The 16449-nt window shown below is 39.7% G+C and overlaps 1 protein-coding gene across 5 annotated transcripts in view; it reads right to left on the reverse strand.

The window, feature by feature from the left end:
* Window positions 1-1509: 1509 nt before the first annotated feature.
* EPS8 (epidermal growth factor receptor pathway substrate 8) overlaps window positions 1510-16449 on the reverse strand; it is a 206705-nt gene continuing 191765 nt past the window's right edge. For 4 of the 5 annotated variants that reach the window (XM_040235260.1, XM_040235258.1, XM_040235262.1 and 1 more), the window contains 4 exons: window positions 14370-14592; window positions 6335-6515; window positions 5015-5144; window positions 1513-2761 (listed from right to left, as the gene is read on the reverse strand). In XM_040235260.1, coding sequence (XP_040091194.1) covers window positions 2645-2761; window positions 5015-5144; window positions 6335-6515; window positions 14370-14592 — 651 coding nt within the window. In that variant the 3' untranslated portion in view covers window positions 1513-2644. Of the gene's footprint in view, window positions 2762-5014; window positions 5145-6334; window positions 6516-14369; window positions 14593-16449 lie in introns of all 5 variants that reach the window. The other variant, XM_040235257.1, reaches the window with a different exon arrangement.

Raw genomic sequence — 16449 nt, forward strand, 5'->3', positions numbered from 1 at the left:
TCCCACTACTGGGCATACACCAGAAAGTGAAAGTCGCTCAGTCTTGTCTGGCCCTTTGGTACCCCATGGACTATACAGTCCGTGGGATTCTCCAGGCCAGAATACTGGAGTGAGTAGCTGTTTCTTCTCCAGGGGATCTTCCTGACCCAGGAACTGAACTGGTGTCTTCTGCATTGCAGGTGGATTCTTTACCAGATGTTCACTGCAGCACAATTTACAATAGCCAGGACACAGAAACAGACTAAATATCCATCAACAGAGCAATGGATAGGAGAAGATGTGGTACATATATACAGTGGGATTTTACTCAGCCATAAAAAAAGAATAAAACTGGGTCATTTGTAAAGACGTGGATGGGCCTGTAGACTGTCATACAGAGTAAACTATTTTTTTTTTCTAGCTGAATTATTTTCTGAATTCCTGAGGCAACAGCACCAGTTAGGCTGTGCCCCTTTCTGGGAGGTCTGTTTACTTACCAGTGGTGGGAACTTTTCTCCAAATTTCTTATCCCAGTAACCTAACTCCTCAGATTTCTGGCTCAAATTCTCCCTCCAGCTTTTCAATTCCATGAATTCCAACTCTTCTCTTTGTCGTCACCACCCTGAAGGAGGTAACTACTTCCTGCAATTACTACCTCTGTGATATTTTCCTTTGAAATTTTATAGCATAAAGACATACTTATAAATGACACCAATTCTTTTCAAATCAGATTATGCTATACTACACACAGGTTATTTTAACTTTCCTATCCTAATTCCTTTTGCCTTATCGCTACATTTTCAGAGATTTTCCATACGGGCTAAGCTATAAATGTGCATCAGGAACCTTCCTGGTGGTCCAGTGGTTAGGACTCTCTGCTTCCACTGTAGGGTGAAGATGGGCTCAATCCTCAGTCAGGGGATTAAGGTCCTGCATTCCATGTGGTATGGCCAAACTATTTTTTAATTAAAAAATTAAAAACATTTAAAAACAAATAAGCAAATAATTAAAAAAATAAATACATGTGCATCCATGCTTATGAAATGGAAAAGATATACAATAATTATTATTCTAATGTTTGTCTCACTTTGTCTGAAGGACAGTGCTTTGGAGGAACTGAGAAATGGAAAACAAGAGGCTCTCATATTCCTCATGATTTGGGGAAAATTAACCTCTAGGAAGCTAATCCTCCCCACATATAATATACAGCTCACAGGTTATTGTAGCTCTCTAACAAGGCATTTATATGGCAGCACTTCATAATCACAAATGCAGGGTGTAAGTTTGTTTCTACTACTGGGATCAACTGGACTTGCTGGTAGAAGAAAATGTGATGAAATAAGAGAGGTGGAAGGAAGAGAAACAACTGAGGAAAGTAATCTAGAGGAGTTTTTACCCACTCAGAACTTCACTGGAAATCAGTTTAAAAAGGAAAAAAAAAGTGGGCCTCTGTTTTTCCCATTCCACTCAACCGTGATCCCCATTCTTCATGCCAAAGGTCCCTTTTGCCAATGAGACAGAAGCCATTTATTAACATACAGCAAATACTGTTTATTGCAGACTCTCCAGCTGACTCATGTGAAAAAGGCACTATGAAAATTAATGAAACTAGATAATCTCTCTAAATGGGTTTATGTTAAAATATACAACATTCTTACATAACATCTGTTTTATATATGTGAAATAATATAACATTTAATGACAAAGATCATGTTTCCAAAAATAACTTTGTTGAAGGTTAGGTCTCTTTCTTTTCTCTACCCTAGAATCTTTCACAGGATCAAAATATGTGTAGATTATTTCTTATTACCAGAAAAACTTGACATGGATAAACACATAAGATGGCCCCAATTTGCTTTTAACTACTTATATCAATATTCAGGACTGAGGCCTTCATTAAGCAAAATACTGTAACACACACCAATGCAGGCTATTTCCTGTGACAGATTTTGAATGTATGTGACCTCTTTTACGCTTGTGCTTTCTTAATATATAAGAACACAGTATAGGTAATAAGCAGAATATAAACTAAATCAAAATACAAGCTATACAAGGAATTGTGAGCAACAGAGCCGTGACAAATAAAATATCTCAGGAATGTTCCAAAGGTTTCTATTTGTATGTCCAAGGCCTTGTTGTACTTTACAATTCATTAAATGTTTCAATTTTTTTAAACTGTTGGCATTAAGAACTTTAAATAAATCTAAATAGTCTATATGTCCAAGAAGAGACCTAAGTAAGCAGAGACGAGCCTAAAGTAAGCTACACCCTGGATGATACACAACACAGTCACAGGCAAAACTAAAAATATTTAGATTTTGAATCATGGGCATATCTATCTTTTTGTTTTGCTGCAATTAATAAATTCACCACTGTCAAAAAAATCTGCTTATGCATTGAGACTGAGATGAAATAATTAATCCATTAAGGAAACCTCACCTTGGTCGAATATGCAAAATATTTCCCAAGGTCAAAAATTCTGCTTAAAATTTTTAAGTTTAATAAAAATAATGGGCCCAGAAGCAAGTCCTCTGCTTACTTAGGTCTGCATTGTTTCTTTATGGCGATAGACTCTGTACACCAAGAAAGAAGGCTCTGACATTCTGTCATGGCTTCTTAAAACAAAGCGTGGTGGAAACATGCCAAGAATGATGGAATTTTGAAACTAATTAGTGATGCTTCCCTCATCAAAAGACTCCACTCCTGAGTCGCTTGCAGCAGCACTGATTTTTTCCTGTCGTCTTCGCATGATTTCTTGCAACTCAGAGCTGCCACTGTTATCCTGAAAAACAAACATGGTTCAGACAAGATGGTTAGTGGTTTGTAAGGCTGCAGATCACATAATGAAATGGCTCAGGCTAAAAGTTCTTTGTGGTTTTCTTCTCACGTCTCTTGGCGGGGAACTGAAGGCTGCTCTTCAGGTAAGTGATGATTTGGACTTCACTAACCTCACTTTTTCACTTATAGTGTCTAAAGACCATTCATTCACCATGCTTTCACTTGAACATGTTAAAGGTAGATCAGTAATGCATGTGGAATGCTTTAGATTCCCTGGGAGAAAGAAGAGATTGTACAATAAGCACAAAAAGATGCTAACTTATCAAAGAATGCTTTTTAGGTCAAGCAAGATATTCATCTATCTGCTGTAGGGGATTCTGAATCAGGCCCAAAGACTGGGCTCAGAAAACACCAAGTTTCCCCACACCAAAGGGTTGTGACCATCTGACATCTTGTTGGTTTTTGTCCTTTTGAAGTCTGACCTACAACCTCTGTGCACCCACTATAATCCTCTCTCATCAACAGAAGTCTCTGGCGACACACAGGCGAGTAAACAATGAACTAGATACAAGAGAAGGGTGTGATGGGAAGGTGCCTGGGGAAGATGCAGAACCTCAAGTAACAATTCACATCCAGAGGAAGAGGAACAAGAGGCCAGGAGGACATGGGCAGTCAGGGAAAATGACAGCAATAGGGAGTCGGGACTGAAGGAACTCAGAACTGTTAGGGTTATGGAACTTACTTAACCAGTAGGGAATAATTTACACACTCTCAATAAAAGCAGAATGTATAATGGTAACTAAACAGCCTGAGGAAAGATATTATCCTGATTCATATTCAACAGACAGAAAGCCTAATATAGGACCAAGCAAGATCAATGTGGTAGGAAAAATTTCCGAGGGAGATATTTCTCCTGACTGAGAATGGTTACAGGGTTGCATGCGCAAGGCTATTTTAGTACGTTATTTAACGTTGAATTTACACAATATACCTGCTAGAGATAACTGTGTATTGATTTCACACCAAAGCCTATATCCTTTCATTTGAGTCTGAGTTTAATTTTCACGAAAGCTATTAAGAGCTGTGAGATGTAACAGTTAGAAACTACTACTGTTACACAGCCCATGTTAAGTAGAGAAGGATATTGGAAGCTTAAGTATATCCAATCTGGAAAAAATTTACTCTCCTGCTTTCACAGAAACAACTATAACTAAGGAATTACTCTTCAGGGCTCTCTGTTTCCAGTGGTCCCTACCTAATATTTTTCCTCTGATTATTTATATGTATAAGCAGGTCTAGGCTTATCTGATAGCTCAGTTGGTAAAGAATCTGCCTGCAATGCAGGAGACCTTGGTTTGATAGCTGGGTTGGGAAGATCTGCTGGAGAAGAGATAGGCAACCCACTCCAGTATTCCTAGGTTTCCCTTGTGGCTCAGCTGGTAAAGAATCTGCCTGCAATGTGGGAGATCTGGGTTCGAAAGATCCCCTGGAGAAGGGAAAGGCTACCCACTCCAGTATTCTGGCCTGGAGAATTCCATGAAAAGTATAGTCCATGGGACTGTAAAGAGTCGGACACAAGTGAGCAACTTTCAGTTCACTAAGCAGGCCGAAGGCACACAGCCACGGGTTTAACACTTTATAACCTCTAGCCTGGGCTTCCCTGGTGGCTCAGTGGTAAAGAGTCTGCCTCCAATGCAGGAGATGCAGGTTTGACCCCTGGGTCGGGAAGATCCCCTGGAGAAGGAAAAGGCAACCCACTCCAATATTCTGCCCGGGAAATCCCATGCACAGAACAGCCTGGTGGGCTGCAGTCCGTGGGGTCACAGAAGAGTCAGAGACGACTTAGCAACTAAACAGCAATCTCAAACTTGCTAGAATCTACAAACTAAACGTGAAGGACAGGCAAAAATGTTCTGGCCTCTTAGGTCATTTATTCACTTGAAGTAAATGAGTAAATAAAATTTCTACAGAAGTAGTTAGCACATATAAAATGAAAGCATTAGGCTTTTTATTAGACATCAAAAATACATGAAGTTTCATTTTGCAGGCTCACTTAACAATAAATTAATCTCCCTAAAAGTGGTCACTGATGACTCCAGTAATAGATTATTAAACCTGATTCAAGTTGAATTTAGCTCTGTATGAAAGGCAAAGAGAGTGACCAATATGGACACAAACATTATTTCCAGAGCTTTCAAACTGCAGTCCACCCTCATGACTAATACAGAAAAACACCCTCTTAGGTTGATAGTCATACCTCTAATGCAGCTTTCTGAACAGTGATTTGGCTAAAGACCCTGGCCCCTTCTGGGCAGACGGTTCTCAGTTCATCTTTATTGAGAGAGAAAAGCTGTGCACCATTTAATACTCCAAGACTATTAACAGTCCTGAGAAAACAAAAGAAAGAAAAGAAAAAACCAGAGCATTAAAAATACTGTCTGAACTCGTGGTGGCCAAGGGGCAAGGATGAACTGAGAAACTGGCGTTGGCAGATGCAAACTATTACAGATAGGATGGATAAGCAACAAAGTCCTACTGTACAGCACAGGGAACTATATTCAACATCCTGGGGTAAACCATAATGGAAAAGAATATAAAAAAGAATGCATATAGATGCATAGTTAAGCCACTTTGCTTATAGCAGAAATTAACATGACACTGTAAATCAACCATATTTATATAAAAATAAATTATAAATACATACATACATACAAACTGTCTGGAAAAAAAACAAAGGAAAATTTCTGGTCCTCTACAATCTCTCTTCTCTAGGTGTTCTATATACTGAAAATCATAAATGGTACTAGAGTGCTTAGGGCAATGGCAGGGGGCTAGCTTGCTAAGATCACTAACCAAAAGCTATCAAAAAAGAGCCATCTGGGTTTATTATTCTTATTACGTAGTAGCAATTCCTTGAAATGTGGTATTTTGTAGAAGGAATAGATAACTTTCTAGCAGTCAGGCAACTGACTAACCAGCGTGCCTCATTCTTTTCAGTCATAGGTGAGTCCCAAGTGTCAGGTTCTCTCGAATACGTACTGTTCAAAGAGTTCAAATACACGTGTTCAAATATGTGCACCAAATATACACAAAATATTTACAATTTTTTAATAGAAAAATGGAAACTTCACTATGGATTTCCGAAAGGAAAGGCTCTGTTAGGTTATAACCCATGATAAGTAACGTCATCTATTTTTTTTATTTGCTTGGGATCCACACGCTGCAGCAGGAGGAAAGTTTCTGCGTTGTGTCCTCTGTGGCCTGGGGCGTCTAGGTGAAGACCACAGTCTACATATGTGACCTTCTGAAAGACAAAGACAGCTGCCAACAGATTGCTTTAGAAACCAATGATGAACAGACACCACCATCTAGAAAATGGGGTGCCAACGAAAGACAGTGATTTCTGCTTCTTGCAACTTGTTTTTTAGCTATAAATGGCTAGAGTCATTTCCTAAGTGTGACAGATGCAGCTTGGGTTCTCACATTTTCTAGGAATCACTTGTGCATCTTAGCGATCAAACTGAAAACACTGCATGTTTTACGCACAGAACTGTAAAGGATCCTCAGAGAGACTTACACAGGGTTGAAGCCCTTTGACTGCAACCACGTCTTCACTTCCTCTGGAGTGGAGTCATAAGTGATATTGACAACTGGCACGTTCTGCCGTGGCACGTGAAACTTCTTCTGGGCGGCGCTCCGACCAATGGTCAGTCTGTGGATAAGTTCATCCTGTACTTCCTCCATCTGAGATTTCCTCCCTAGATACCAACACAGAGGAGGTTATTATTTTTTTTAAAGCTTCAATGACTCACTCTCTCTAGAACTCCAATGCCAACAAACCTCAGCAGGGCTGACAATCTAGTATTCCTCCTATCTTCCCTTTCATTCTCACCAAGCATAAACTTCATAATCAATTATTAAAATCACTCCCTGTTTATTCTCTGTCTTCACTGTATTCATTTGGCAAGACCCCCACCCTTGTTAAATCTTACTTTCTTATTCTGTGCTACACCTGCACACCAAATAAAACACAACAGTGCTGAGTCAGCTCATGTTAATTTCATGATTATGAACCTCCACTGGGAGGTTAATGCTCCCTGATAATCACACTACATTTCCTGAGGCCAGTGGTTTTCAACTGGGTGGGGGATTTTGACTCCAGGGGACATCTGGCAACAGCCAGAGACACTTGGAAGATGTCACAAATGGAGGTCAAGAAAGAAGGAAGCTACCATCATGCAGTGAGTAGAGGTCTGATATAACAAGACAGGCTGCAATGCACGCAGGTCAGTTTCCTATAGTAGAGAATTACACAGCCTCGAATGTCCACAGGGCTCAAGGTGAGAAGTCCCACCTTGGACCATACAATTGCCTGCTGTTAGACAAACATTTCCTATGGTCTTCCTTCTGTGAACCTCCCAACACCCAGTCTCCAGTCCTCACCCTGAGCTGATGATCTCACTTTCATCATTTCTGAGTAAAATAAAGAAGTTAAACTTAGATCCCTAAGTTTCCTTAGCAGCTCCCCGCCTAAGATTCCCTAGTAGCTCTCCTCACCACCAGCACCACCAGCACTACCAACACTTTCCCTGTATACTCTGCCAGCTGTCCTTTATCACATTATAGACAAGTGACTCCACAGTCCTCAGGCAACCCCTCTACAAGTACACTAGACTCCACGTCCTCTGTCTATTTAAATCCTCTGACAGTAATTTCCCCCTGCTTCTTCCATGTTATCAATTTTCCCCTGCCTGAATCATTTCAACCAATTACAAACATGCTATTATTTTGTTACTTCTCTCACATTTAAATAAGTCCCTTTTTTTTTTAAGATTTTTAAGTGGACCATTTTTAAAGTCATTACTGAACTTGCTGCAAACATTGCTTCTGCTTTTATGTTTTGGTTTTGTGGCCGTGAGGCATATGGGATTTTAGTTAGCTTCCTGAGTGAGGATCAAACCTGCACCCCCTGCATTGGAAGGTGAAGTCTTAACCACTGGACTGCCAGGGAAATCCCTAAATAAGCCCTTTCTTAACCCCATGTACCCTCTCAGCTACTGCCCATTTCTCTGCTCTTTTAATAAAACTAAAAAATTTGTCCAGACTAGCCTACTGAAACTCCTGTTCTTCAGTTTCCTCTTAAATTCACTGCAATTAGGCTATTAGTGCATCTCTCCGCATCATTTTGCTAAACTCCAATGGTTGATTCCCAATCATTTACTTATGTCATCCATCAGCAACATTTGAAGAAGGCAACTCCTCCTTGAAACACCTTCTTATGGCCTTCAGGACACACACATACTCTGATTTTTCCTCCTGTCTCACAGGCCTCAGTATCCTATTCTTGGAATTGTCTCATCTCCCTAACTCTCCAGGACTCAGTCCTTAGACCTCTTTTCTTGATGCACTCTGCATCAATGATCATTGTGGGTGGTCTCATGGCTTTAAATGCCATTTAAAAGCTGGTGACTACCCAAAATATTTCTGCAGTCCATGCTGGTCCTCAGAACTCTAGACTCATATTACACCAACTCTCTACTTGATATATTCATTTGGATGTCTACTAGGTATCTCAAATGTAACACGTCTACATTGGAATAACTCATCTTCTCCTGAAGCTTGCTTTTATGCTAGACTTCCCAACTTAGTTGGGAATTCTATTTTTCCAGTGCCTCCAGCAAAATACCACTGAGGTATGCCTGATTCCCCTTTGCCCTCAATTACATCCAATCCACTGGCAAAACTTGTTGGTCCCACCATTAAAATACGCCACACATCCAACCACTTCACTCCATCTTCTTTCCGTTAGCAGCTTGGTCTGATCCACCAGCCTGTTCACAGATCTCTTTGCCGCTTCTCTCCATGATCCCACCCTTTGTTCTTCATTCTTTTCTCAATACAACAGCTAAATTGATCTTTTAAAAATCTGAGTCAGAGACATACACATACATATTTGTAGTACATCACCTTCAAGGATTAAGTACAAAGAACTGATACAGTAATCCAATTTAACTAACTTGGCAAGTGACAGTGACTTGGTCACTAAGGGAGCTTTTGTGACCACTCTTCTGATTCTTTTTTCAGGGAGAGTATTTCAGAAAGTATTTGATGTCCCTGGGAAATAAGTGAAAGTGTGAAATAATAAGATAGTGTTATTTTAGCCTAATTTTTTTTTTAATTCCTCAAGTACCCAGGAAAGCTTTTGAAGAAAAAAGAAGTCAAAAGAAAGAGAAATAAGTGAAAGGAAGAGAGGGAACGAGGGAGGATGAGAGGCTAGAGAGGGAATATTACCAATGGTTACATTTAGCTAATACACGGCATGGATTTTATCAGTTAACTCTTTTAAATCACCATGATTTAGTCACACTGCCATACAACAGAGAGAACATCTCAAAGAAATAATTTAAAAAAGTATCACCACAGTAAAAGATTTATTTCCTTATCTGTTGACTTAGCCACTGCAGGGCCATCTCCAGTCTAAAGTACAACCTCTTTCCAGGGAATATAGAAACCTCTTGTGATGTGTTCCTGGCTTTGGCACTTGCAATGTTCTAGCACATAACAACACACTAGACTAACTTTACATCTCTCTCTAAAACAACACTTCTTATATTACTAAAGATTAAACTCAAATAAAAGGAGTAACATTTCAAAGGAAGCAGAAGACTTGCAAAACAACTGAAGCACTGATCTCTTCAAAAGTGGGAAGAGGAGAGCCTTTTTGAAAACTATGATGAATAGAACTGAATAGCTTATATGACAACAGAAAACAATAGAATGGGAAAGACTAGAGATCTCTTCAAGAAAATTAGAGATATCAAGGGAACATTTCATGCAAAGATGGGCACAATTAAGGACAGAAGTGGTATGGACTTAACAGAAGCAGAAGATACTAAGAAGAGGTGGCAAGAATACACAGAAGAACTATACAAAAAAGATCTTCATGTCCCAGATAACCACAATGGTGTGATCACTCACCTAGAGCCAGACATGCTGCAATGAGAAGTCAAGTGGGCTTTAGGAAGCATCACTAAGAACAAAGCTAGTGGAGGTGATGGAATTCCAGCTGAGCTATTTCAAATTCTAAAAGATGATGCTGTTAAAGTGCTGCACTCGATATGCCAGCAAATTTGGAAAAACTCAACAATGGCCACAGGACTGGAGAAGTTCTCATTCTAGTCCCAAAGAAAGGCAATGCCAAAGAATGTTCCAACTACCACACAATTGCACTCATCTCACATGCTAGCAAAGTAATGCTCAAAATTCTCCAAGCTAGGCTTCAACAGTAAGTGAACAGGGAAATTCTAGATGTTCAAGCTGGATTTAGAAAAGGAGGAATCAGAGATCAAATTGCCAACATCCACTGGATCATAGAAAAAGCAAGAGAATTCCAGAAAAACATCTACTTCTGCTTCACTGACTACACTAAAGCCTTTGACTGTGTGGATCACAACAAACTGTGAAAAACTTTAAAGAGATGAGAATATCAGACCACTTTACCTGCCTCCTGAGAAATCTGTATGCAGGTCAACAGTTAGAACTGGACATGGAACAATACACTGGTTCCAAATCAGGAAAGGAGTACATCAAGGCTGTATACTGTTACCCTGTTTATTTAATTTATATGCAGAGTACATCACACGAAATGCTGGGCTGGATGAAGTACAAGCTGGAATCAAGATTCCTGGGAGAAATATCAATAACCTCAGATATGCAGATGACAACATCCTAATGGCAGAAAGCAAAAAGGAACTAAAGAGCCTCTTGATGAAAGTGAAAGAGGAGAGTAGAAAAGTTGGCTTAAAACTCAACATTCAAAAAATTAAGATCATGGCATCCGGTCCCATTACTTTATGGTAAATAGATAGGGAAACAATGGAAACAGTGACAGACCTTGTTTTCTTGGGCTCCAAAATCACTGCAGATGGTGAGTGTAGCCAATGAAATTAAAAGACGCTTGCTCCTTGGAAGAAAAGCTATGACCAACCTAGATAGCATATTAAAAAGCAGAGACATTACTTTGCCAAGAAAGGCCTGTATAGTCAAAGCTATGAATTTTCTAGTAGTCATGTATGGATGTGAGAGTTGGACCATAAAGAAAGCTGACTGCCAAAGAACAGATGCTTTTGAACTGTGATGTTGGATAAGACTCCTGTGAGTCCCCTGGACGGCAAGGAAAACAAACCAGTCAATCCTAAAGAAAATCACTGGATTCTCTAGGATATTCATTGGAAGGATTGACCCTGAAGCTGAAGCTCCAATACTCTGGCCATCTGATGCAAAGAAGTGACTCATTAGAAAAGACCCTGATGCTGGGAAAGATTGAAGGCAGGAGGAGAAGGGGATGACAGAAGATAAGATGGTTGGCTGGCATCACCAACTCAATGGGACATGAGATTGTGCAAGCTCCGGGAGTTGGTGATGGACAGCAAAGCCTGGTGTGCTGCAGTCCATGGGGTCACAAAGAGTCGGACACGACTGAGGCACTGAACTGAACTGAGCTCATATGATACAGGCTCCAGCAGCTGGTTTGAATCAGTGGACCTGTTGACTTTTTTTCCTTGTCCATGGCTATCTGTTAACATTTTTATGGGTGAGTATTCAAATTACAGATCCTTCCATTTTATTCTTATCTGAAGTCTTATCAGACTTGTCAGAGACCATATGTGGAGAACGTAGGTAGCACAAAATGTATACTTTGAAAGAAACCAGGCTACCAATAAAATAAATGTGTCTGTTGTTGAGAAGCCCCAACATCCATTCAGCAGAAATGTTCTCCAAAAAGTGCTCACAAAGATAAAAAATTATCAAGAGAATATTTGTTTTACCAAAAGGATTATCTTTATTTAGTGACAAACTATTTTTTGAGCTATCTCTAAAAGGAACATTATATAAGTAAACGTAGAATGTTACTAGTGTAAGGAAACAAGTACAAGTGTTAATTGGAGGAGAGATGTTTATGTTTTACATACCAATGCCACCCTTTTACTTATGAAAAATAGACTTAAAAATGATGAGTCACAATTATCAGGAGAGTTCTCTATCTTTATAAAATTCTAACCATGCCTCTTTCCCATTAGGTTATTCTTAGTTTCTAAGACTAGGACAAAGAACAAATTGTCCCAGCCCACAGACTGTTCCAAAATTGGGCCTGGATGCCTATGATCCCAGGCCTGGAAAAAAAGTGCCACCGTGTCAAAGATTACTGCACTGACGTATCAGAGAAGGGAGATATTATAAACTGGTGGTAAGAATGAAGAAACTCTCTGACAGCAATATTTTCCTTGGGGAAATCAACAAAAACATTTATAGAACTTTCTCATCTCAAAACTGTGTCTTTATCATCTGAAAAAAAGAAAAGCAACCTTTTAAAAAATAAACGGAAATATAGCCATTTTAAAATTTAGTAGCCAATTATACACACACTCTCAACCACACATGCGTGCAGGCATAGTTGTTTTTGCTGCATGAAAAAAGGTCATCATTTTTCCAAAACTTCATTTTTCCATTAGTTTTTTTGGTAAGGTCAAGATATGGATAAGACGGTAATTTAAAATTTAATATACTTCAGTTCAGAAAATAATCTATAAAAGTAGGTTTGTGCTTATTGTACTTAACCAGAATTTCTAGAACAATTAAACAGTAATAGTTTCAGTGTCTTCTTTAAAAAAAAACTTTTAATTTATCAAGAAGGACCACAACTGAATAGATGGGGCTATGATTTACTGAGATAAAAACCTGAATCTCAAGTATCCCATCCAGCTATAAAGTTAATAGTTCAAGACATGTATCTGCATGCCAGAGACAAGATTTCACACGAAGATGAATTTTCGAGTTACTCCAACAGTATAAATAATAATGAAAGTAAAGAAAATAGAGTGATCATCTACAGTAAAAGTATGTTTATATGAGAAAAGAACAGAATCCAGAACTAATTATATTAAGCTAGCGTGATTTTGTGTGTGTGTGTGTGTGTGTATACACACCATATATATGACAGGGACAGAGTAAAGGGACAAAAGAAAGTGAAAGTGTGAGTCGCTCAGTCATGTCCAACTCTTTGTGACTCCACGGACTGTGGCCCATCAGGGTCTTCAGCCCAAGGAATGCTCCAGGTAAGAATACTGAAGTGGGCAGCCAGTTCCTTCTCTAGGATATCTTCCCTACCCAGCTGTCAAACCTGGCTTTCCCACATTGCAGGCTTTACCATCTGAGCCACCAGGGAAGCCAAGCAGGTGGTTAAATCGTTAATCCCACTAGAGGATTGTAAGTAAAAAATATGGGAGACCCCTGCAAGTTAATGATTACTCAGGAAAATAGCTTTGCTTAACCACAAAACCAAGCAGACATGCTTAGCAACAAAACCATGCAGCAGAAGCATGAGACGTCCCAAAACAATAGGACAATGGTGGCATGAGACCCACATCCTGCCGAGCGAGCTCAATAAGTCAGTGATCCCTGGGACATGCTCTGTGCACACATAAACAATAATTTGTGGACCTAGTTTCACGAGGCAGGGACAAGAAAACTCCCTTGCCCAACCTGGAGGAGGAGCTGATGATGGAAGCATGACGTCCATTCAACAAAGACAAAGAAGTTCTTTTTCCCCTCCTGATGTTCCCTTTGATTATAAAACTGAAGCCCAGTAAGTTCTTGGGGCAGGGCATCTCTCGTCGACCAGTTCATAAGCCTCACAAGTGTCCTATTGTAATAAATCACTTTTTATCTGTCTCTGTGCCTCTCACTGAATTCTTTTTCTGCACTGAGACATAAAGGACTATGGTACTAGAGCTCTTCAGAGCCTGGAACGAACACCCAACAGTTTCAGATATATATTTAGGCTTCCCTGGTGGCTCAGATGGTAAAGAATCTGTCTGCAATCTGGGAGACCTGGGTTTGATCCCTGGGTCAGGAAGATCCCCTGGAGAAGGAACTGGCAACCCAATCAAGTATTCTTGCCTGGGAAATCCCATGGACAGAGTAGTCTGGTAGGCTAGAGTCCATGGGTTTACAACGGGTCAGATATTAAAGTATAGAGAAAATAATTACATTGTTGAAGGTCTCATGGCCAGCAAGTGATGTTTCACTATACAGCCAAGCCTGTCTGGCTTCAGAGTCTGCATTCAGCCACCACAATATATTGGAATATGTGTAGAAATACACACATTAGAGAGTAAAGAGGACTTCCTGTTTCTTAGAATTACGTGGAGGATAAGAAATGAGATATAAGGGACTTTGCAATCCAGGAAGCACCATGCAAGTACACAGGACTATTAAGTCTATGTAACAATACTTATCAGCAGCAGAGGGGCTCCCCTAGTGGCTCAGTGGTAAGGAAGCCCTGCAGTGAAGGAGCTGCAGCAGACGCGCGTTCAATCCCTGGGTCGGGGAGACTCCCTGGAGGAGGGCGCGGCAGCTCACTCCAGCTTTCCTGCCTGGAGAATTCCACGGACAGAGGAGCCGGGCGGGCTACAGTCCAGAGCGTCGCAGAGTCGGACATGACTGAAGTGACTTAGCATACACCAGCAGAAACAACACTCAAAAATGTTTACCTAGTAGTGCTTTTCACTCACAGGAGAAACTGAGTATTTTTGCCTCCCTGGGAAACTTACGGTCCACAGGAACTTGTTTTTGTCGCTGGCTGTCTCGTACAATACTGCCACCACTGTCGCTGGAGCTGCTGTTTTGACGGGTTATGTTTGCCGGGAGCTTTGACACAGGAATAGGTGCTGGAGTGGAAGGTGGGAGGGGAACAGGGACAGGAGCTGGTGTTGGAGGAGGTGATGGGGCAGAAGGAATGTCGGTTGCTCTTGGGCCATACTCCATCCTTTGTTTCTATGAAGAAACAAATAATTCATTCAGAATTGTGAAGATTACAAACCTAGGCTAGGAAAATAAATTATACCTTGGATGTTGTTGGCTATTTATTTGTAAACTGACTTGCAGATCCACATGCACACATATAACCCTCCAATCCTATATGATGCAACAATTATTAAAAATTACTTTTAAATATTCTACACATTTGTTCAGAATCAAAATGTAAATTCAGCAGTCAAAAGTATATACTGATAGCAAACAGGAGTACTAATGACAGTAATAAATGCCAAGAAAACTAAATTTGAACCAGGAATCATACAACAGCAGGGTAGGCAAAAGATTTCTGATATCAACAATATAAGGCATTAGTTACTCCTTATTTTAAATGTATGTTTTATTCAAAAGTGTTTAATTCTGTTGTTTCCAAGTAATTTTCTAAAAAAGAGGGATAATATTTCAATAGATAAAAGGACTATGCTTTAAAATAAACAATTTTAAAATACTATTATTTTTTTCAAACCATAACCTTTTTGGCCATCATCTTAAAGCTAATTTGTTAAATTTCTTGTCAAAAATAGGACTGTGGTGAGGGTCATGAGATAATCTTTAATTAAATGTTTATGACTACACCTCAAAAGCATATTATTAGAAAAAAAGGTCATGTGGGGATTTGTATTTTAAAAGGTAGATGTGACAGAATATATAACTTTCAGTAATTTTTAAATGATTTAGGCTATTATAAAATAATATTTATATACATATTCCCTATTAAACTAAAAACAATAGTTAAAGCTTTAAACAAAATAACAGATAACTGTATTAGAATAAGTTCCAAATTCTCAAAAGGCAATTTTTTGGATCGGATCAAAGCTACAGAGCAATGACTTATAATCTAGGTAAAGTTTAGATACAGTACTGGCACAATTTTAATTATTCTGAAATTCAGGATTAGCCAATAAAATGCAAAAAGCAAGCCTTTTGGTAATCTGGTTCTTTGTCTAGAAGAGTTTTTTTAATTCCTAAATTGGCCCAAATATAAGGCAGTGCTGATTTTAAAAGAGGCCTTCCCAATTTCCACAGAGATCAAAAATATCAAAAAACACACCACACACATTCATCACTTTTTCTTACTTAAGAAACAACACACCATCCTCAGAGGCACCGTCACAGCAAATGAGTAACACCTGTGGAAACCGGACGGGCCGCAGCACCGGCTCACTGCTGTCCCTTTAAAAGCTGCCATTCACCCTCCCGTGGGCAGGGGAGGCAGGAGGATTATGAGCCAAGGATGGGAGAAGAACCCAGAGAAGAGTTTGTCCTGCTGCTGTTTCTTGGAGGGGGATGGGAGCGAGGAGGAGTTAAATTCACAGAGCAAGCCGTGGAGTCAGATGGGAGAGAGACAGGCTTTGCCGGCCCCCTCCACATCCAAGGCCTGGACACATTCCTAATATTCGATAATCGAGTACATTGTTATTATCATCTACAAAACAACGTTCCTATATTTGGGCCAATAAAAATACCGCAATCAAAAATACCGCAAACATCACAGACCCGTAACACTTAGCACACACCAATGTCATCTGATTAACATATACACAGTGTTCCCTTGACAACAATGTCCTCGGCACATGATTCATCAAAGGTTAGTGAATTCTCACGTTAGGATTTCAAAAGTGTCAGCATTTAAATGATTGCTTTTAACGCTTAAACAAACCAAAAATTGCTATCAGCTTCTGCATTCCATGATATGATTCATATTTTTCTGCTTTCAAAAAAACAAGAACAGCTCGTGTTTTGCTAGCCATCAAATAATGCTGTGAACAGCTGAATACCTGTGTTATTGTCACAATCAAGGCTGCACACAGGCTCGCC

Source organism: Oryx dammah, unplaced genomic scaffold (genome assembly GCF_014754425.2).
Source record: "Oryx dammah isolate SB20612 unplaced genomic scaffold, SCBI_Odam_1.1 HiC_scaffold_29, whole genome shotgun sequence".
NCBI lineage: Eukaryota > Metazoa > Chordata > Mammalia > Artiodactyla > Bovidae > Oryx > Oryx dammah.